The sequence below is a fragment of the Chiloscyllium punctatum genome, chromosome 5 (genome assembly GCF_047496795.1).
Source record: "Chiloscyllium punctatum isolate Juve2018m chromosome 5, sChiPun1.3, whole genome shotgun sequence".
Lineage (NCBI taxonomy): Eukaryota > Metazoa > Chordata > Chondrichthyes > Orectolobiformes > Hemiscylliidae > Chiloscyllium > Chiloscyllium punctatum.
Genome location: NC_092743.1, coordinates 72,584,744 through 72,607,222, shown reverse-complemented (window position 1 = coordinate 72,607,222; position 22,479 = coordinate 72,584,744). Strand labels below are relative to the sequence as shown.

Here is a 22,479-nt window from a genome sequence, read left to right as displayed (position 1 = left end):
GAGATCTGACACCTGGCATGGTTCGTTACCAAGCACCAAATCCAATATGCCCTCTTCTCTAGTCGGTCTATCTACATGTTGTATCAGGAAACTTTCCTGGTCACCTCTGACAAAAACTGCTCCATCCAAACTATTTGAAGAAGAAAGGTCTAATCAATATTAGGGAAGTTTAAGTCACCTCTGACAACAACCCTGATAATTCTGCAACTTTCCAAAATCTGCCTCCCAAACTGCTCCTCTGTGTCTCTGTTGCCAGGGTGGGGGTGGGGTGGGGAGTGGAGGTGGGGATCTGTAGAAAAGTCCCGATAAAGTGTCTACTCCTTTCCTGTTTCTGACTTCCACCCATGTTGACTCTGTAAACAAGCCCTCCTCAATGACCTCCCTTTCTGCAGGTGTGATACTATCCTTGATTAGCAATGCCAACAACCCCCATCTATTTTACTTTCCTCCCTATTCCTTTTGAAACATCTAAACCCTAGAATATCCAACAACTTATTCCTGTCCCTGTGATATCCAAGTCTTCATAATGACCACAACATCATAGTTCCAAATCCTGATCCATGCTCTAAGTTCGGCACCCTTATTCCATTACTTCTTACATTAAAGTAGACACACTTCAACCCATCACACTGACTGCACCTTTGCCCAGTCAAGTGCCCACCCCTCCTCACAAACTCTCTGCACACTGTATTGGCCAATTACTACCTATTCCATCATCTAATCTGTACGTCCAGTTCCCACCATCCCCTCCAATCTAGTTTAAACCCTCCCAAAGAGCTCTGGAAAACCTCCTGGCCACGATATTGGTGTCCCTACAGTTCAGGTGCAACCCGTCCTTTTTGTATAGTTCCGAATTTCCCCAGAAGGTATCCCAATGTTTTGAAACTATTACAAAACCTTTCAAATACTATGTGTACATTTTGATTTTCAATTTATTCACTTCCATATCGTTCATATTATGTATTTCTACATCATGTATTTAGTAGTTTTTGATCTCCATTGTGACTTTGTATTTTTTATGTTTTTATTTTGGTTATTTTGTCAAATTTAGTTTGTTTTTATTTTATTTTTTACTTTACTTGAGAGTTCCTTACATTTGTAATCATATTTGCTAATTACTTTACATATGTGCATTCTTACTTGAGGGCAATTATGTCATCTTCCTTGTTACCTGAAATGTATCAGTGCTACTCGGTTTGAATAGTTGTTGCTTTCCAGTGCCTAAAACAATTGGGCCTGATGATCCTTTGTCGCCATATGCATAAATGATCACAGTTGCTTCAGTGCCAGCTAGATGAAAGTTTCCAGTCGTGACTATCACCTCCCATGTATCTGCTGCTATTAACAAAATAAAACCCATAATTTTTATTATTTGGAATAAAACAAGTGCACATGATTTCACTAAGTATGGTTGATACTGAAATAACAATTATCTTTAGCCCTTGTGTTGTTCTTTTATTAAGTAAGATGACAGAAATTCACACTTGATACATAACAAGGTTGATTTGGAAAATTTTGATTTCATTTACAGAGAAGTAATCCTTCCTCCCTAGGTTTTCTCCCAAGTCTACTGGCAAATGAAGCACGTGCATGTTTCAATAGTTAGTTTTTCACCTGGAGCAAGTCACTCACCTGTAGCCAGAGTTTGAGGGATAGAAGTTTTGTCGAACAACATCCCTGCCTCTGGGCCACAAGTTGATTATATTCAAGTTATTTGAGAAGATAATAAGCAGGAGGGATAAAGGGAATCAGTAGATGTTAAACATTTAGATTTCTAAAAGACATTTGATAAAGTAAGGTCACTTGATTAAAATCATGGTCCATGGTCATGGCAGGTTTAGATTAGCATAGATAGAGGATTGACTAAGAGTTGGGAAAAAGGAGGCATTTTTAGGTCAGTGCTGGGACCACAACTATTTACAACCTATATAAGTGACTTGGACGGGGAAATTGAATACAATATCACCAAATTTGTGAATGATACAAAAATAGGTGGGAAGACGATGGTATGGATGACACAAACAGACTGCAGAGGGATAGAGATAAGTTCAGTGAGTAGGCAAAAATGTAATGTGAATAATGGCCAGGAAACACAAAGGAGCTGAATAATATTTACATGGAGATAGACTGTAGAAAGATCTGAATGTGGGGTCCTCATATATGAATAACAAAAGGTAGCATCCAGGTACTGCAGACAATAGGAAAGTTAAATGGATTGTTAGTTTTTATTTCAAAGGGAATGAAGGAGAAAATAAAAGAAGTCTTGCGAAAACAATACAATGCACAAGTCAGACTAGGAGAGGTTGAGTAGGTTGAGCTAGTGCTCACTGGGCTTTAGAAGAATGAGGGGCCATCTAATTGAAATATCCAGAGTTTTTAGAGGACATGACAGGATGGAGACAAAGAACTGTTTCTCCTTATGGGAGAGTCTAGAACCAGACAGCATGATCTCAGAGCAAGGGGTTCCCCATTTAAGACAGAGATGAGGAGGAGTTTTGGATTCTCTCAGAAGGTGGAATTCTTTACCTCAGAAGGCAGTTAAAGCTGGGTTATTAAGTATGTTCAAGGTTGAGATAGACAGATTTAAAACTTGTAAGCGATCAACTTTGAAGGGGAAAAAGACGGAAAAATGAAGTTGAGTATCATCGGATCAGCCTTGATCTCAACGAATGATGGAGTAAGTTTGATAGACTGAATGCCCTACTTCTGCATAAGTTTATAGTAATAGGTTTCAAATCCACCTCCAAAACTTCATGCTATTGATTGACATGTCCAAACTGGCTGATTTTCAATCTTCAAATTTCTCATATGTATCTACGATAGGAGGTTAGAACAAAAGAGTCTTCTATCAGTCAGAACTATGTGGTAGCTGCAGCACAACAGCTTCATCACATTAAAAGCTTACATGTGTAGGTTTGTGCCTACACTTTGGGCAATGAAGCCAGCCAGGTGTTAGATTTGGAGGTAGGTGAGCACTTTGGTGATAGTGGGCGGCACGGTGGCACAGTGGTTAGCACTGCTGCCTCACAGTGCCAGAGACCCGGGTTCAATTCCCGCCTCAGCCAACTGTCTGTGTGGAGTTTGCACATTCTCCCAGTGTCTGCGTAGATTTCCTCAGGATGCTCCAGTTTCCTCTTGGGTGGGTTGCTCTTCGGAGGGTCGGTGTGGACTTGTTGGGCTGAAGGGCCTGTTTCCACACTGTAAGTAATCTAATAGTGACCACAATTCAGTTATGTTTACTTTAGCGATGGAAAGGGATAGCTATTCTGGCAAGTGTGAAAACAGATAAATTCCACAGGCCAGAGGTGATTTATCCTAGGATGCTCTGCAAAACCAGTGAGGAGATTGCAAAGCCTTTGGCTTTGATTTTTATGTCGTCATTGTCTATAGGAATAGTGCCAGAAGACTGGAGGATAGCAAATGTTGTTCCCTTGTTCAAGAAGGGGAGTAGAAACAACCCTGGTAATTATAGACCTGTGAGCCTTACTTCGGTTGTGGGTAAATTGTTGGAAAAGATTATAAGAGACACGATTTATAATCATTTAGATAGGAAAAAGTTGATTAGGGATAGTCAACATGGTTTTGTGAAGGGTACGTTGTGCCTCACAAACCTTATTGAGTTCTTTGAGAAGGTGACCAAACCGATGAATGAGGGTAAAGCATTGATGTGGCGTATATGGATTTCAGTAAGGTGTTTGATAAGGTTCCCCATGGTAGGTTACTGCCCAAAATAAGGAGGCATGGGATTGAGGGTTATTTAGCGGTTTGGATCAGAAATTGGCTAGCTTAAAGAAGACAGAGGGTGGTGGTTGATGGGAAATGTTCATCCTGGAGTTCAGTTACTAGTGGTGTACTGCAAGGATCTGTTTTGGGTCTACCACTGTTTGTCATTTTTATAAATGACCTGGATGAGGGCATAGAAAGATGGGTTAATAAATTTGCAGATGACACTAAGGTTGGTACAGTTGTGGATAGCAATGAAGGATGTTGTTAGCCTACAGAGGAACATGGATAAACTGCAGAGCTGGGCTGAGATGTGGCAAATGGAGTTTAATGCAGTAAAGTGTGAGGTGATTCACTTTGGAAGGAGTAACAGGAATAAAGAGTACTGGGCTAATGCTAAGATTCTTGGTAGTGTAGATGAGCAGAGAGATCTCCGTGTCCATGTTGCCATCCATCCATCAAAGTTGCCACCCATGTTGATAGGGCTGTTAGGAAGGCATAAGGTGTGTTATCTTTTATTAGTAGAGGTATCGAGTTTCGGAACTATGAGGTCATGCTGCAGCTGTACAAGATTCTGCTGCAGCCACATTTGGCATATTGCATACAGTTCTGGTCACCATATTATAGGAAGGATATGGAAGCTTTGGAAAGGGTTTAGAGGAGATTTACTAGGATGTTGCCTGGTATAGAGGGAAGGTCTTATGAGGAAAGGCTGAGGGAGTTGAGGCTATTTTTGTCAGAGAGAAGAAGGTTGAGAGGTGACTTAATTGAGACATATAAGATAATCAGAGGGTTAGATTGGGTGGACAGTAAGAGCCTTTTTCCTAGGATGGTGATGAATAGCACAAGGGGGCATAGCTTCAAATTTAGTGGTGATAGATATTGGACAGATGTCAGAGGTAGTTTCTTTACTTAGAGTACGCACTGCTTGCAACAGCTGTAGACTCGCCAACTTTACGGGCATTTAAGTGGTCGTTGGATAGGTATATGTGCGAGAATGGAATAGTGTAGGTTATATGGGCTTCAGATTGGTTTCACAGGGCAGCGCAACATCAAGGGCTGAAGGACCTGTACTGTGATGTAATGTTTTATGTTACATGTTCTTTGTTCTGTGGTCTATGTGCTATGGGCTGTACTCCATTGTAAGCATCCCTTTCCTTGCGAGGGATTGTTAGTGGAGTTTGAGGAACACCATTGTGCATCAAGCACAGCTAAACAAGGGGCTCTCTGCATCTTCCCCTGTCATTGGGGTCTTGAAACGTTTGGGCATTTTTTCATTGCAGATATGAACTAATTCAAGTTATGGTCTATAAATTTATGGTTCAAGACATAACCACTTGAAACAGAGAAGTTACAGGATTATTAGAAAAAAGTCAGAGCAGTGGGATTAGTTTGAATTGCTCTAGCAAAGAGCTAACACAGACATGATCATTTACTTCCATCTAGATTCCATTAGTCAGCTAATGTGTAGTTTACTCACTAGCATTACCATGGAACAGTTTGGATCTGTTTGCCTCAGGCATTTGATTACTAAGTCGCAGAGGGTCAATTTTCAATGTCAGGCAAATATTGGAGATCTACCTTGATTCCTGAAGGATTGCTCCCTCAAAGGAGGCCCCATCACAAATAGTTAACAGATGACTGATACAAAGTGACTTTAGTCTCAAACAGGGAGCTCCTTGTCAATGACATGGCAACTAACGGTTCACTGTAAAATATGTGAGTACACTACTAGCATCCTTCTGACTACAGCCTATCTAACCAAACAGTGGTTCAATGAGTTAGAATTGTAGAGTCTGCCTACCAAACTAAAACATGCTTGAGCCTAACTACCTAATTTACATGGTAAATCAAAACACATAGGCCCATGCCATGCCCAATACATTCCTTGCTAACTAAGCATTAAAAGCCTTGAGCAATATTCATCAGGCAAAATTATGTTGGGAGAAAACTCATATTTTTCAAACTTCAATTGTCTGTTGATGATTCTATCTTGAGGTGATTAAAAAAAACCTTCCCACAAATGTGGCTATTCTTGTTTAGATTACTGATGTCAGTACTGCAATCCATGGGTATGTTATGCTTCAAGAAATTTGAAGTTCCAAAATGGGACTGCATGCAAGATGTATCCCATCAGGAACTGAAGCAAATACTGGAGGGATGTTAATGCATTATTTGTATGCTTTCTAATAACTAGTTCAAAGGAGATTGTTGGACTAATGAAAATTTATTTCTTGTTCTGAAAAGGTTTGATGATATCAATGTGAATTAAGATTTTCATAATTAACAGTCATACAAGATCCAGTCTATAAATTTTATGTGTTCTTGCCTTGAATAATTTCCTGTGAATTCTGGTCCTGTCGAATTTCTGAAAATACAAGAAAAAAAACTTAGAATTACATGCAAAAAAATGAACAATATTCAACTTTATTTGTATTAGGAGCTTCAGCACTCATCTCTATCGCAGGTTCCTCTTTCTCTTGTCTGCATATTTCCTTGAACTCAATTTAGTTTTTTTTAAGGTGCATTATACATTTTGAGTAGGATTGCTTGGTCAAGAATGTAAGAAGGGAGAGCTTCAATTGGATCAATAATGTTTCAAGCAGAGGCTAGTTACTTGAGGATGTGATCAGAAACATTTCTCAAATATTTAGGTGTCAAGTCTTCTCAGTGTTGTTAAAATAGCATACAATAAATTCAGTGTCATTCTGGAGTCTGGTTCTTTTTTGTAACTGTGTGAAGGCAGATCACAAAATCTTATTCTGAATAGTATATATTTTTATAATCCATCATAGCTGACAGAATAATAAAAGTACAATATTCAGAATATCCCCACCCTTAAGTCTTTTAAGGGTGCTCACCAGAAAGTTTGATCTCTATTTCTGGCTGGACAACATCCATTAAGATATATGGAAACCACCTGCAATAAACATAAATCTACATGTTACATTGGAAATATCACAATATTATAATACTTTGCTAATATATGTAGCATTGATGTGTAAGATAACTCTAGATTTGAATAGAAAAATCATTTATCTCCAATGCGATACATATTGAAGCTTAAATTCCTTGGGTTATGATCCAGTGGTTATGTCAGGAACAAGGAGTATGTGGGAATAGATTAGCAGACACCTAATAAATATTGGAAAGACTGGCTGAAGCTTCATTATAGCGGTATATCTGGTACATGTCTGTTTCCAATCCCATACAATTAGACCTTCCAGCACTCAACCAGCACTTGAGGAAAGTTGTTCAAGTCTCCATATTCCAATTCTGTCCATGTACTTGAACTATTGGTCAACATGCACAGTAAAAACACTTTTTTTAAAGAAAGCTTTTAGTTCCATTATTCCCTGATAGGATTCAAAACCATCCATCAGAAAATTGTTACACCTCCTATTTTAGATACGATGGGTCCAGATTGAGCTCTACAAGTGATAATTCCTGTTATCAGATAGAATAAGAAGTCAAAGACTCTTTTCCCCCCATCATCACATTTTACTATACATATCCACAGAGCCCAACATTTACCTTTTAGGGGATCCTGTGTTCCCTACAGAAGGTAAAACAGAAACACTTGGATATGTCAGGGATCTGGCTCAATTTCTGCAATATTCCAGCAATAGTATTCTGTTATCTCGCAAAAGGTATGTCAGAAAACAGCCATATACACTGAGGAATGTTATACCTGTCAGCTGTTTGATTAATTATTTCTGTTGGCAGTTTCATTTCTTGCAATTATTTTCCTTATTCTCTTTAAAAGACATTGGTTAAATATTTTGTAGAGGACCTGGCCCTTCTCATTGACTGAAAAGCTGGCAGCAGGTCACCTTGACTGGATTTGATGGTCATCAGGCTGTAAACTGTCAAAGATCATGGCCTCCGCATCCCTCATCCCTAAACTTTGGAGGATGTTCTTTGGCTAAGAGTTGTAGGCCAATCAGATTAAAGATTGCTCTGAAGTCCAAAGAGTGATGAATTCCTACAGTGTGGAAGTAGGCCATTTATGCATGGTGGTTCATTGGTTAGCAATGCTGCCTACAGCACCAGGGACTCAAGTTCGATTCCACCCTCAGGCAACTGTCTGTGTGGAATGTGTATATTCTCCTTGTGTCTGCATGGGTTCCTTCAGCTGCTCTGGTTCTTCTCATAGTCCAAAGATATGCAGGTCAGATGGATTGGCCATGTTAAATTTCCCATAGGGTCCAGGGATGTGCAGGCTAGGTAGATTAGTCAGGAGAAATGTAGGGTTGCATGGATAGGATAGAGGGGTGGGTCTGGGTGGATGCTCTTCAGAGGGTCGGTGTGATCTTGATGGGCTGAATGGCCTACTTCCACACTGTAGGGATTCTGTTATTAAGCTATGGTGATTCTCTGAGTGATTGTCATTGCTGAGACTGCATCCTGTTTCTTAAGAGGAGGATTAGCGAGGCTGGATTTGAAGGTGCAAGAGGATGGGTTCATTGGAGTCAGTGAGGTAGATTGTGGAGAGATAGGGTATACTTCTGGAAAGCTGTAGAAACAGCCTTTTCTACTTTACTGGCCAATTGTTGATCACGGGAGGGCCCCAGCTCCTTCCCACAGATATGTCACCAAGGTTTGTACATGAGCCTTGCCAAGAGAAATGGTACCACCTGCCCCAGAAAAATGAATCAGTCACAATGAGTCCTTACTTTTCCCCATTAAAACCTAAAATGCTCCAACTGTAGGGAAGCCACCTTAGAACTATGCTACTCTTTAGTAAAATACTAATGAAAGCAGGTAGCCAGACGTGATGTCGCCCATCATGCCATACAACTTTTTTCTCCTTCAAACCACTCCACCCATGAACCCACTCCTTAAGCACTGCAGGGGATTTAAAATTCCAGCATGACTGAAGTCAAATTTCTGCTTTTTTTCAGTAACACTATGATTAAGTTTAAGACTTCTGATCTAATTTTCACACCATTCTTTGTCTCAGTTAGTGAAACCAATAAATAACATTCCCCCAACATGTTTTTTGCAGATTTCATAAAGAATCACAAGAACTTTTATCTAATTATATTACAAAATGCTGGGAAGTCAGATATTCCAATAAAACATATTTTTGTCCCATACATTGCAACATGTTACCTGTCACAGTTGAAGACATATTCTAATCTATTATCACTCTCTTCTTTAATAACCACTTTGTCACAATACCAGCGCTGAGATCTTTTATCATTTTCTGTGCGAAGTAGTAGCTTCTGTAGCTTACCCAAGGACACAGCTTCCAATTGGAAAACAACACCCTAGAAGAATATAATATAAATATTTTAGGAATCTATAAATGAAGGTATACACAGTCAAAATTACAGGAATGTTTCAGAGTTAGCATTTTGTTCGAGATCAGATCTTGAACCATTAAAGATTCATCTGGAACAAAAACCCATTTAACAAAAAAAGCGTGGATATAACAGCACTCCCAGGTAGCTTGAATAATGAAGGAAAAAGCCTAAAAAAAACATATATCTGTGCAAGGTGAAGGAATATTAGAAGAGAATATACAGTGCTAGTATATAGATAGTGCTAAACATGTGTCATCTGGTACCAGCTACTCACAATCCATTACTAACAGTGAATGTCAAATCGGTGGCAACTTGAGATACCTCAAGAAATAGCCATGTTGATCTGGAGCTGTATTAAAGAAATGATTAAAGCGAAGTGAAAAAAACATACTGCCACAAATACTTCAGCTGTGAACAAATGGTTTCCAAAATACTTGTCATTCCATGCCACAGAAACATATTGTGAATTGTTTGCTACCACTACTAGGAAAAAATGCATTTCAGTGCAAGGGTCCCAGCTAGGGCATATGCTTTCATTCTAAAGCATCAAAATATGACACAACTTTGAATGCAAAGGTAGGATTGATGTCTGGATCTTCTAAATATTCCTCATTCAACAAAAATAACTATTTTTCATGCAAGATTAAATTGACTATTTTGATTCTTAAAATGGTCAAAAGATTAGTAGGTGAATTCATGATAGATGTCCTTATGACCTGAGGAGGTTGCTACTGCAATTGCCATACAGTTCTTCCAGTGCAAATGAGCATTCACCTAACTTAGCTATATTATAGGGATAGGATTGATAGCTTGATGTGCCAGGTTACAGGTGCTTTAGGCAGGACAGAGGTGGAGAAAAGAGGGGAGGTGTAATTGCAATTTTGATTAAGGGGAGTATCACAGTAGTCAGAGATTAAAGAACTGAGGGATCATCCAGTGAGGCTTTGTGGGTGGAGCTAAGAAATAAGGGCATGGTGACATTATTGGGGTTGTACTATAGGCCCACAAATAGTCAATGGAACAAATATGCAGGGAGATTGGGGAGATTTGCAGGAGCAGTATGGTTGTCATAGTAAGGGTTTTTAATTTTCCTAACATAAACTAGGACTACCATCGCATTAAGGGCTTAGATGGGGTGGAATTCATTAAGAGTGTTCAGAAAAGTTTCCTCAAGCAGTATATAGAGTATCCTACTCAGGAATGGGCAAAACTCGACCTACTCTTGGGAAATAAGGCAGGACAGGCGACTGAGACGACAGTGGGGAAGCAATTTTAATTTTAAAATTGTTATGGAGAGGGACAAAACTGATGAAGGAGCAGCACTCCAAAAACTAATGCTTCCAAATAAACCTGTTGGCTATAACCTGGTGTTTTAACTTGATCCATAGATTCAAATTCTAAATTAAACAGGAGCTTGCAGGGGTTGAATGGAGTGGTTTGTTTGCAGACCAAGGGACTTTCGGCAAGTGGGAGGCCTTTAAAAGTGTGATAGCTAGAGTTTCTATATATTCCTGAGAGGGTGAATTGTAAGGCTGGCAGGAATATGGAGCCCTGGATGACAAGAGAAACTGAGGCTTAGACAAGAAAAAAAGGAGGCATGGCTCATGTACAGGCAGCAAAGGATCAAGGAAACCCCTGGAAGTTTATAGGGGCTACAGGAGTGTACTGAAGAAGAAAATCGGGAGGGCTAAAATGGGGCATGAGATAGCTTTGACTGAGAAGCATTGGATGAATCCAAGAGATTCTTTAAGTATATTAAAGGAAAAAGAATAACTAGAGAGAGAATAGGACCCCTGAAGGACCAAAGTGCAGATGCATATGTGTAACCACAAGAGATAAGTAAGGTCCTCAATGAATATTTCTCCTCTGTGTTTACCATGGAGAAAGACATGAAGACTTGGGACCTTGGGTGAGTTAATGATGATATCTTGGACACAGTCCATATTACAGTAGAAGAGATGTTAGACATATTAGAATGTATGAAGGTGGATAAATCTGCTGGTCCTGATCAGATATATCCAAGAACCCTGCATGGGATTTGAGAAGAAATTACGGGTGCCTTGGCTGATACGTTTGCATCATCATTAGCCACGGGTGAGGTCCCTGAAGATTGGACAGGAGTCAATGCTGTGCCCTTATTCAACAAAGGCTGCAAAGAAAGACCAAGAAACTATAGACCAGTAAGTCTAACATCTACGGTAGGCAAGTTTCTTGAGAAGATTCTGAGGGATAAGATATACATGCATTCGGAAAGACAGGGTTTGATTAGGAGTAGTGAGCATGGCTTTGTGCATGGAAGATCATGTCTCACAAAAAGTTCTTTGATGAAGTAACCAGGAAGATTGATGATGGCAGGATGGTAGATGTAGCCTACATGGATTTCACTAAGGCTTTGATAATTTTCCACATGATAAGCTGCTCTGGAAGGTTAGGTCACATGGAATCCAGGGAGAGCTCGCAAACTGAATAAATAATTGGCTTGATGGTAGAAAGTAGAGGGTAATAGCGGATGGATGCATATCGGACTGAAAGCCTCTGACTTGTGGTGTACCTCTGTGGTGGGTGATAAGCTCATTGTGCATTGATATCTATATCAATGATTTGGATGAGAATGTACAAGGCATGATTAGTAGGTTTGCAGATAACACTAAAATAGGTGGTATCGTGGACAGTGAGGACAGTGTCATTTACAAAATACCGTGCAAGAACTGTAACAAACACTACGTTGGACAAACAGGCAAAAAACTACCCACCAGGATACATAAACACCAACTAGCCACAAAGTAACATGACCCTCTCTCACTAGTATCTTTATGTACACATAAGGAAGGACACCACTTCGACTGGGACAACACATTCATTCTAGGACAAGCCAAACAAAGACATGCACGAGAATTCTTAGAAGCATGGCATTCCAACCCCTGAGAAAAAGAACAGGAAATGACATCACCAACCCAAAGAAACCCAAACATATAAATAGAAAGCAGGAATCATGAACAGTACTTCGCCTGGAGGCCCACTGAAGATGTTACCTAGTAGGGTGACAAAACGTTTGGAAATGAACCTTCCAGCTCAGCAAGAAAACCTATATCCAGAACTTCAACCTGAGCTACAAATCTTCTCAAAACAGTGAGGAAGGTTATCAGAAATTGCGGCAGGACCTTGATCAGCTGTGGAGGTGGGCCAAGGAATGGCAAAAGGAGTTTAATTATAGATAAGTGTGAGATCTTGCGTTTTGCAAAGTCAAATCAAAGTAGGAGTTTCATGGTCTTCAGGAGTGGATTGGAATAGAGGGAGCTTGGTGTTCAGGTGCACAGTTCTCTGAAAGTGGAGTCAGGTAGACAGGGCAGTGAAGAAAGCTTTTGGCACACTGGCCTTCATCAGTTGGAATACTGTGTAAAAAAAGTTGGGACACTATCTTGCAGTTTTACAGGACATTGGTGAGGCTGCACTTGGAGTATTGTGTTCAGTTTTGGTCACCTTGTTATAAAAACAATGTCATTAAACTAGAAAGAATACAGAAGAAATTTACAAGGATGTTGACAGGACTCAAGGGACTGAGTTACAGGGAGAGGTTTGACAAGCTAGGACTTTTTTCTTTAGTGAGTAGGAGACTAAAGGAAGATCTTATAAAAGTGTAAGATCATAAGAGACATGGATAGGGTGAATGCACTTAGTCTTTTTCCTAGGTTTGGAGAATTGAGGAATTGTGCATGAGATAGCATCAGTTTAAGGTAAGAGGGTAAAGAAAAAATGGGAACTTGAAGGACAACTTTTTACACAGAGAGTGGTACGCATGTGGATTGAGCTGCCAGGGGGAGTGGTTGAGACAGGTATATTATCATCACTTAAAAGGCATTTGGACAAATACATAAATAAGAAAGGTTTAGAAGGATATGGGCCAAGTGCAAGCAAATGGGGTTAGCGTGGATGGACATTTTGATTGGCATGGACAGTTAAGGCTGAAGGGCATTTCTCCGTGCTATAGGACTCTGACTTTAGTTTGCTAGCTGTGGGTGAAAGCAAGATATTGGTAAACAAAGTGCATGGGTTACATTATTTACATTGTTCATTTGTTAGGTCCCCAGGTTTTGTGCACTCACATCATACTCCTCAATTTTATACAATTATTACACAAGCTCAAATTAATATAGTAATATTGTTGCAATGTCCTCCATCAGAAATTGATTCTCTATGGTAATATTCCAAATATTGCAGAAGGGACAGTCAATGGACAAGGATTTTCAGTTTGCATCAGTTAAGGTATCATTAGCACTTATTGATGCGCTCTGCTTATCATTATTCTATTTTGTATTTACTTTTGATTTACTTCTTATGTTGTATCCATCACTTTCTGGAATCTAGGAAACAAAGATGATCAACTTCCAGAATAGAGATGGACACAACTAACCACAGTAATATAGATTTGGATTTCTCAGGAAACCTTAAATCAAATCATGCACAGTTGATGAAACAAAACTTCACTGAGGAGATCACCCTATCGGCAAACAAAAAGAAAACTGTGAGATCAGACAAGTAATAATTTACATGGCTTGGTGACTTTTGCAAAAATGGCACTGGAGTCCCACTCGCTATATTTGGCCACACCAAGGTTTTCACTGCATGCATATGTGGGGGCAGTACAGGGCCTACTCATGCAAGCATAGTTCACAGAGGTGATATCACTATTAGGGCAGCACAGTGGCTCAGTGGTTAGCACTGCTTCCTCACAACATCCGGGACCTGGATCTGATTCCAGCCTCGGGCAACTGTCTGTGTGGAGTTTCCTCCAGATGCTCTGGTTTCCTCCCACAATCCAAAGGTGTGCAGGTTAGGTGAATTGGCCATCTTAAATTGCCCATAATGTTCAGGGATGCGTAGGTTAGGTGCGTTAGTCAGGGATGAATATAGGTTGGAGAATGTCTGGGTAGGTTACTCTTTGAAGGGTCAGTGTGGACTTATTGGACTGAAGGACCTGTTTCCACACTGCAGGGATTCTAATTCAACAGTGTCGCTGCCTTCACTCAGAAGCAACTTTTGTCACTGAACATTCAGAAACATGACTTGTAGACATTACAAACTTGAGGAAGTGGTTTAAACTTTCACATAAATCTATTATAATCATAGAACTCCTACAGTATGGAAGCAGGCCATAAAGCCCATTGAATCTATCTCCAAAGAGCATCCCATCCAGGCCCACTCTCCTTTGCCCCCATCTCTAGCTCTGTAAACCTGTATTTCCTATGGCTAACCCACCAGCCTGCACATCATTGTGGCACTATGGGCAATTTAACATGGCCAATCCACCTAACATGCACATCTTCCATCCGTGGGAGGAAACCAGAGCGCCTGGAAGAAACCCATGCAGACACAGGAGAATGTGCAAACACACAGACCACAGCCCGAGAGTGAAATTGAACCCAGATCCCTGGCACTGTGAGGCAGTAGTGTTAACCACTGAGCACCATGCCACCCTTATCAGAGCTCTTTGGAGAAGGTGGGTATTCTTTTCAACAGTTTTTAAATTTTTCACTGTGTCCCACAAACTTCAGCAAGTTAAATCACAGATGGGCGAATGATATCAAGGGTGTTGAAAGGGTGGGGCCTGCAGCATCCGTTGCCCGGATGTTTTGACTCTTCATACTTGGGAATTTGTGGCAGGAAGTTCAGTGACCTCAATAGGAGCAAGAATGTGCATCATGGCTTAGATGCTGTATAATAGTCAGGGCACTTTTACACAATTGCACCATAGAGGGGTGAGAGACCAGAGGGAGGAGCAAAGGTCAAAAGTTGGCGACAGCACGGGTGACGCCAAGGAGATGGAGGAGGAGGATGAATATAGCTTAGAAGAGATTGACCATTGTCAGCAGTATTTATTGGTTTCTTGATAAACTGGTTGCTTGGACCTTGTGAAAGAGGTGCAAGGTTAGAGTCACACAGATGTACAGCACAGAAACAGACCCTTCAGTCCAACTCGTCCATGCCAACCAGATATCCTAATTTAATCCAGTCCCATTTGCCAGCATTTGGCCCATACCCTTCCAAAACCTTTTTATTCATATACCCATCCAGATGCCTTTTAAATGCTGCAATTGTACCAGCCTCCATTATTTCCTCTGGCACCTCATTCCATACACGCACCACCCTCTGCAAGAAAAAGTTATCCCTTAGGTCTCTTTTACATATTTCTCCTCTCACCCTAAACCTATGCCTCTAGTTCTGAACTTGCCCACCCCAGGGAAAAGACTTTGTCTATTTATCCTATCCGTGCCCCTCATGATTATAGAAATCTCTATACGGTCACCCCTCAACCTCTGACGCTCTAGGGAAAACAGCCCCAGCCTATTCAGCCTCTTCCTATCGCTCAAATCCTGCAACCCTGGCAACATCCTTGTAAATCTTTACTGAACTCTTTCAAGTTTCAAAACATCCTTCTGATAAAAAAAACTTGTGGTTAATGTGCACTCGTTTTGCCCTCTTAAATATGATATTTATTTTACATTTTTTCCATTTGAGAAAACATTTAGCCTTTTAATATCACTTTGCAAACTGTTTTAAATGGAAAAAACAATAAAGCTATATTTCCTTTATCCTCTATTATGTTGAGTAAAGGAGACCCAGGAAGTACTCACAGCCTCAGCAGAAAGTACAATCCTCTTTCAGCTTTCTGGTTTCAAAGAAAATAGACCAGTATTTATTAGTTAAAATCTAAACTTAAGGATGGTCATTTTATTGAAAGTCAAATTCACACATCTATGACTGGTTCAGGCTTTACAGAAGATATAAATGATAGTTAGGGAGAGAATTCCTGTAGTAGATAAACCTGTGAAACCTTTCTATAGGAAATTCATATTTCATTTTAAACTCTGGCACCAGTCTGCTTACATCTATGTCTGCCAATGGTTGTCAAAGTCATAGTAGCTCTGAATCTCTTTCCAGGGCTCAGAATGAGGCCTCTGTGGAATATCATAGACAACTGCACAGAGTTGTGTCAAGGTATTTACAGGTGTCCTCTTTGCTTGGTTAGAAAAGTTCATTAACTTCTGAGATGACAACACAAAAAGGAAGTTTATTAAATTAATAAGCCTTCTATGGTGCTAGGGCTAGTGACTGTATCAAAGCTGTTATTAAGGTATCAAGTCATCAACATGTCACCTTCAAAAACAGAAAATCCTTCAACTCGCGGAATGTGCAGATGGTATCTGATCACATCAAGCTTTCATGCACTTGTGCACACCATACTCTGGAAACTGCCAAGACTTATTTATCCGGAGGAAACTCAATTGCCTCAGCTTTTTCTAACACTAGCACAAAAATAATACTTACACATGAATACAGTCAGTTTGGAATGTCATTTTGTGGTGTACAAGATGTGTCCGGTATGCATGATTCACAGATTTTATTGGATTTTCTCCTGGATACTGGTGGTTAGATTTTGGAGGATAGGAGATACCCTTTAAAAGAAGGGATGTCTGATGACCTTTTTAGGCACATAAATAATTCAACAGCCACATGCTGACCTGCAATACAATTAAGTATGTTATTGACAGCTTGAAGATGTACCGCAAAATGACATTTATCCTTCTGATAAAAAAAACTTGTAGTTAATGTCTATATTTATGACATTTAAAAAATGACTATATTTATTTGCAAGTATCATTTATTTGTTGGTGTCAGAAAAAGCTGAGGCAATTGAAATTCCTCCAGATAAATAAATCATGGCAGTTTCCAGAGTACAGTGCACACAAGTCCATGAAAGCCTGATGTGATCACCTAGCACCTGTACATTCAGTGAGTGGAAGAATTTCCTGTTTATGAAGGTGGTATGTTGATAACTTGATATCTTAATAATAATGTGGATGCAGTCATTAGCCCTGGCACCACAGAAAGTGTACTAATTTCCAGAATAGTAGTCATGAATACCTCTACTATTACGTTTATTCTTTCTTAAATGAAAGAAATATTATTTAATCAATTTTACAAATAGAAGAAAACAAGGTCCATTTTGTCTGCTCAAAAGCTTACCTGTCCTTCTTTGAATTTGGTAGATTTGTCAAATTTGTACAGATAACGTAGTCCAGTGTCTCCTCTTTCTCCATAAATACAAAGGTAAATGGGAAGATAAGAATCCAATTTTTCCAACTGTCCAGTGTGAATACAAACTTGGTATTTTACCACTGTGAAATGCAACACAAGATTTATTAAATAAACACAGAGAAATTCTGGAGAAACTCAGCCATTCTGGCAGCATCATTGGAGAGAAATAGAGTTATCATTTTGAGTCCAATGGGACTTCTTCAATTTGGAACTACACACCGAAGAATACAGGGGATTTAGGAAATTCATAAAGAAGAGATATAGGGGTGCCTCTGTTAGTTAATTATAGCATTAGCACAATAGAGAATGATGATCTTAATTTAGGATATCAGGATGCAGAAACTGTTCAGACAGAGATGAGAGTAGATAAAAGAATTAACTCAAATGTTGGAATGGTGTGTGGATGCCCCAAAAGTAATCACACCTTACAATAGAAGAAAGGAAATAGAAAGACACAATGATAATCATAGGGGATTTTAATCTGTATATAATAAAAATATCAGATGCGAAGATACAGCCCAGACAAATAGAACCACATACGATCCATATTGAAAACAACCAATGCTGGAGATCACAGCAGGTCAGACAGCATCCGTGGAGAGAGTCAGCAAGCTAATGTCTCATGTCTAGATGGCTCTTCATCAGAGCTGAAACGAAGTGTGGAAGGCATAGCATATTATCTGCTCACAAGTTAGCCTAGATGATGATTTCATAGAACATTTCTGGAATAATTTCTTCAAACACCATGTTCTGGAGCCAGTGGACAAGATAAACATGAACAGGCAATAGGTAATGAGATAAGATTGATGAAGGCACCCCTCGAAAGCAGTGACCACAATCTGATCCAATTTTATATGGAGAGAGAGTGAGAGAGTGAAGGATGGTTCTATGACTATTTTATTAAACTTAAATAAGGGCAATTATGAGAGTATGAAAGCAAAGCTTGCTAAAGTGAATTGGCAAATTAGGTTGGACAGAGATGTATTAACAGACATTGAACAGGACATTTCAGAATACACAGAATAGACAAGTAATATTCCAAGTTGTGGTTAAATAGAAAGATTTATGATGGCATCAAATTTAAAGAAAAATATAACATATAATTGTACAAAGAAGAGAAGTGATAACTTAAATGATATTATTGCAAGACTTGAAATCTAGAAATTCAGTTAAGGTTCTGGGGTCCTGGGTTTGAATCCTACCAGAATGCAGATGCTAGATATGAATTCAATAAACATCTGACATTAAGAATCTATTGATGACCATGAAGGCACTGCCGAATGTCAGAAAAACCCAGCTGACTCACTAACGTCCTTTAGGGAAGGAAATCTGCCATCCTCCTCTGGACTGGCCTACATGTGGCTCCAGACCCACAGGAATGTGGTTGACTCTCAACTATCCTTTGAAATGGCGTAGCAAGCTACTCAGGAGTATAAATTGCTATAAAGTTTCAACAAAGAAATGAAATCAGATGGACCACCTGGCATCAATCTAAACACCAGAAATGACAATGTCAAAAACAGTCCTGTTGACCCAGCAAAGCCCTCTTGACAACATTAGGGTTAGTGCCAAAAGTAAGAGAGCTTTCTTACAGATCAGTCAAGAAACAGCCTGATACAGTCATACTCCTGGAATCATACTTTAGAGACAATGTCTCAGACACCATCACCATCCATGGATGTATCCTATCTCGAAAAACAGGGCAGACCCAGTCGAGGTTGCATTATAGTATTATATTGTCAGGAATAAGTCCTCAACATTGACACTGAATCTTCTGACATTTCATGGCATCAGGTAAAACACAGGCAAGGAAATCTTGTGCTGATTATCACTTACCATTTTCCCTCAGCTGATGAATCAGTACTTCTCCACTGAACAAGTACTGAGGGTGGCATGGACACTTGTACTCTGGGCGGGGGATTTCAATATCCACCAATAAGTGCTCACAACAGCAGAGCTACTGATCTATGGATTCTAAAATACGTAACAGCAGGACTGATCTGCATTGGGAGCGAGACAAATAACAAGAGGGAAAAACAAAGTTGATCTCATCTTCATCAATCTGTCTGCTGTAGATGCACCTGCCCATGACAGTATTGGTAATAGTGACCACTGCACATTTCTTGTGAAGATGAAGTCTCATGAATAGCTTACCTACTGAGTTCTCAAAGCCTGCTCATTATGAGTCTGAAGGATACTCCCCACGTGTCTGGCTGAGTACAGCTTCAATAACACTCAAGAGACTTGACACTATTTGCGATAAAGTAGGCTGCTTCATTGGCACCATATTCACAAACAATAAACTGATGCTATGTTACAGCAGTGGGTACTATCTATAAGATGCGTTGCAACCTGGGGACAGCATGATGGGATGGTGGTTAGCACAGCTGCCTCACAGCACCAGGGACCCGGGTTCAATTCCAGCCTTGGAGTTTACACAATTTCCCTGTGTCTGCGTGGGTTTCCTCCGGATGCTCTGGTTCCCTCCCACAGACCAAAAGATGCATAGATTAGGTGAATTGAATGTGCTAAATTGCCCATAGTGTTCAGGGATGTAAAGCTTAGGTGCATGAGTTAGGGATAAATGTAGGGGAATGAGTCTGGGTGGGATATTCTTTGGAGGGGCGGAGTGGACTTGTTGGGCTAAATGGCCTGTTTCTACACTGTAAGGATTCTAATTCTCAATTTGCCAAAGATCCTTACAGCACAACTTCCAAATCTAAACCACATCCATTTGGAAGGACAATAGCAGCAGATATGTGGGAATACCACCTCCCAGCCACTTACCATCTTAGCTAGAAAATATATGCATCATTGCTGGGGTAAAATCTTGGAACCTCTTCCCAAATAGACTTATGAGTCGACCTACAGCAAATGGACTGCAGCACTCCAAGACTGCACCACCTTCTCAAGGGCAACTAGGCATGGCCAATAAAAGGAAAGGCTGAGGCACATGGGGCTTTTCTCATTAGAGAAAAGAAGGTTTAGGGGAGATTTGATAGAGGTGTACAAGATGATTAGGGGTTTAGATAGGGTTGACAGTGAGAACCTTTTTCCGCTAATGAAGTCAGCTGTTACTAGGGGACACAGCTTTAAATTAAGGGGTGGTAGGTATAGGATAGATGTTAGGGGTAGATTCTTTACTCAGCGGGTTGTGAGTTCATGGAATGCCCTGTCAGTATCAGTGGTGGACTCTCCCTCTTTATGGTCATTTAAGCGGGCATTGGACAAGCATATGGAGGTTATTGGGCTAGTGTAGGTTAGGTAGGCTTCGGTCGGCGCAACATCGAGGGCCGAACGGCCTGTACTGCGCTGTATTTTTCTATGTTCTATGTTCTAAGTTGACTGGTCAGCGATGCCCATGTTCCACCAGTGAAGTAAAAAGAAACATAGGTGGCAGATCAGAAGACCGGAGGGAATATGACAACCAAAAAAGAATGGTTAATAAACTAATAAGGAGGGAAAAAATAAAAATCTAACCATAAGTATAAAAATAGATAGAAAGAGTTGTTATATATATATTTAAAACAGAAAAGTTAACAAACTAAATATTGGTGCTATGTATACAATCAGTGAAGAGTACTGATCATGGAAATTTAAAAAGACAAAATCGTACAAAACAGAAACAAATCCTTTGTTCCAACCAGTCCATGCCAACCATAATCACAAACTAAACTAGTCCTCTCTGCCTGTAGTTGGTCCATATCACTCCAAACATTTCTCATTCATGTGCTTATCCAAATAAGACCATAAGACCATAAGACATAGGAGTGGAAGTAAGGCCATTCGGCCCATCGGAGTCCACTCCGCCATTCAATCATGGCTGATGGGCATTTCAACTCCACTTACCCGCATTCTCCCCGTAGCCCTGAATTCCTTAAATTATTTTGCATCAGACTTCACTAATCAGAATACCAGGAATATCCCAGAAGCAGCTACAAATCAAGAAATGGAATGGAGAGAGGAACCCAGGAAAATTATAATAATAGAGAAGTAGTACTGAGTATATTATTGGAGTTATGGGCTAACAAGTACCAGGACCTGATGAATTTCATCCGAGGGGTTTAAATGAAGTGGCAAGTGACACACTTAATGAAGGAACAAATTACTGCAGGTGCTGGAATTTGTACTGAAAACGATAAATGCTGGAGATCATAATGGGTCAGCCATGGAGTGATAATGTTTTGAGTCAAGATGAAGAGTCACCTAGAATCGAAACATTAGATTGCTTTCCATGGTTGCTGGCTGACCCACTGTGATCTCCAGCGTTTGTTGTTTTCGACACAGGTAGTGAATTGGTTTTAATTTTCCAAAAGTCCCTAGCTTTGGGAAGGTCCTGTTAGATTGGAAGGTGGTCAATCTAACACCTTTATTCTGAAAGGGAGCAAGATATAATACAAAGAACTACAGGCCAGTTAGGTTAACATCTGTCATAAGGAAAATGTTAGAAATAATTACTAAAGAAGTCTTGCAGAGCACTTAGTTCAAGGTTCTCAATTAGGCAGAGTCAACATAGCTTTGTGAAAGAAAAATCAAGCTTAGCCAATCTATTGGAGTCCTATGAGGAAATAATGTGTTATTGATAGAGGGGGACCAGTTGATGTACTTTATTTGGATTTACTGAAGGCATTTGATAAAGTGCAGAAAATAAATCTCGTTCTGTGGAATGAATGCTAATCTCATAGAAACATATAAAATTCTAATATAACTAGATAGGCTACATGCAGGGAAGATGCTTCTGATGACTGGGGAGTCTTCCGATAATCAGGACTGATGAAAGGTTCCAACCTGAAATATGACTCCCCTTATTCTCTGATGCTGCTCAACCTGCTGTGCTTTTTCCACTTCAACTCTCTGTCCACTCTGACTGTCCAGCATCTGCAGTTTTCATGATCTCCAAGGATATGGGGTAGGTCATTTCGGACCAAGATTAGGAGAAATTCCTTCATCCAAAGAGTGGTGAGCCTGTGGAATTCTCTGTCACAGAAAGCAATTGAATGTTTTTAAAGAAGAGTTATATATAGTTCTTGGGGCTAAAGAGATCAAATGGTATGGGAGAAAACAGGAACAGGGTACTATGTTGGACCATCAACCACAATCATATTGAATGGTGGAGCAGGCTATAAGAGCTGACTAGTCTATTCTTGCTCCTAACATTTAATATTTGTATCTTAGTGGTAGCAGATCGACTGGCTAACAGAATGCAGAGAATAGACATAAAATGGAATGTTTTCAGATTGGCAAGATCTAACAAGTGGCATGCTACAGGAACTAATGCTCAGGCTTCAACTGTTTTATATAAATAACCTGGATGAAAGGATGGATGGAAAACATGGGTCTTTTTCAAATT

The 22,479-nt window shown here is 39.9% G+C and overlaps 1 protein-coding gene across 1 annotated transcript in view; it reads right to left on the bottom strand.

Moving 5' to 3' along the window:
* Positions 1-22,479, bottom strand: part of LOC140476793 (uncharacterized) — a 567,118-nt gene that overhangs the window by 355,707 nt on the left and 188,932 nt on the right. Inside the window, exons 23-27 of the mRNA XM_072569588.1 lie at positions 17,058-17,209; positions 8,839-8,996; positions 6,585-6,643; positions 6,053-6,091; positions 1,172-1,335 (exon numbers count right to left, since the gene is read on the bottom strand). Coding sequence (XP_072425689.1) covers positions 1,172-1,335; positions 6,053-6,091; positions 6,585-6,643; positions 8,839-8,996; positions 17,058-17,209 — 572 coding nt within the window. The remainder of the gene's footprint in view (positions 1-1,171; positions 1,336-6,052; positions 6,092-6,584; positions 6,644-8,838; positions 8,997-17,057; positions 17,210-22,479) is intronic.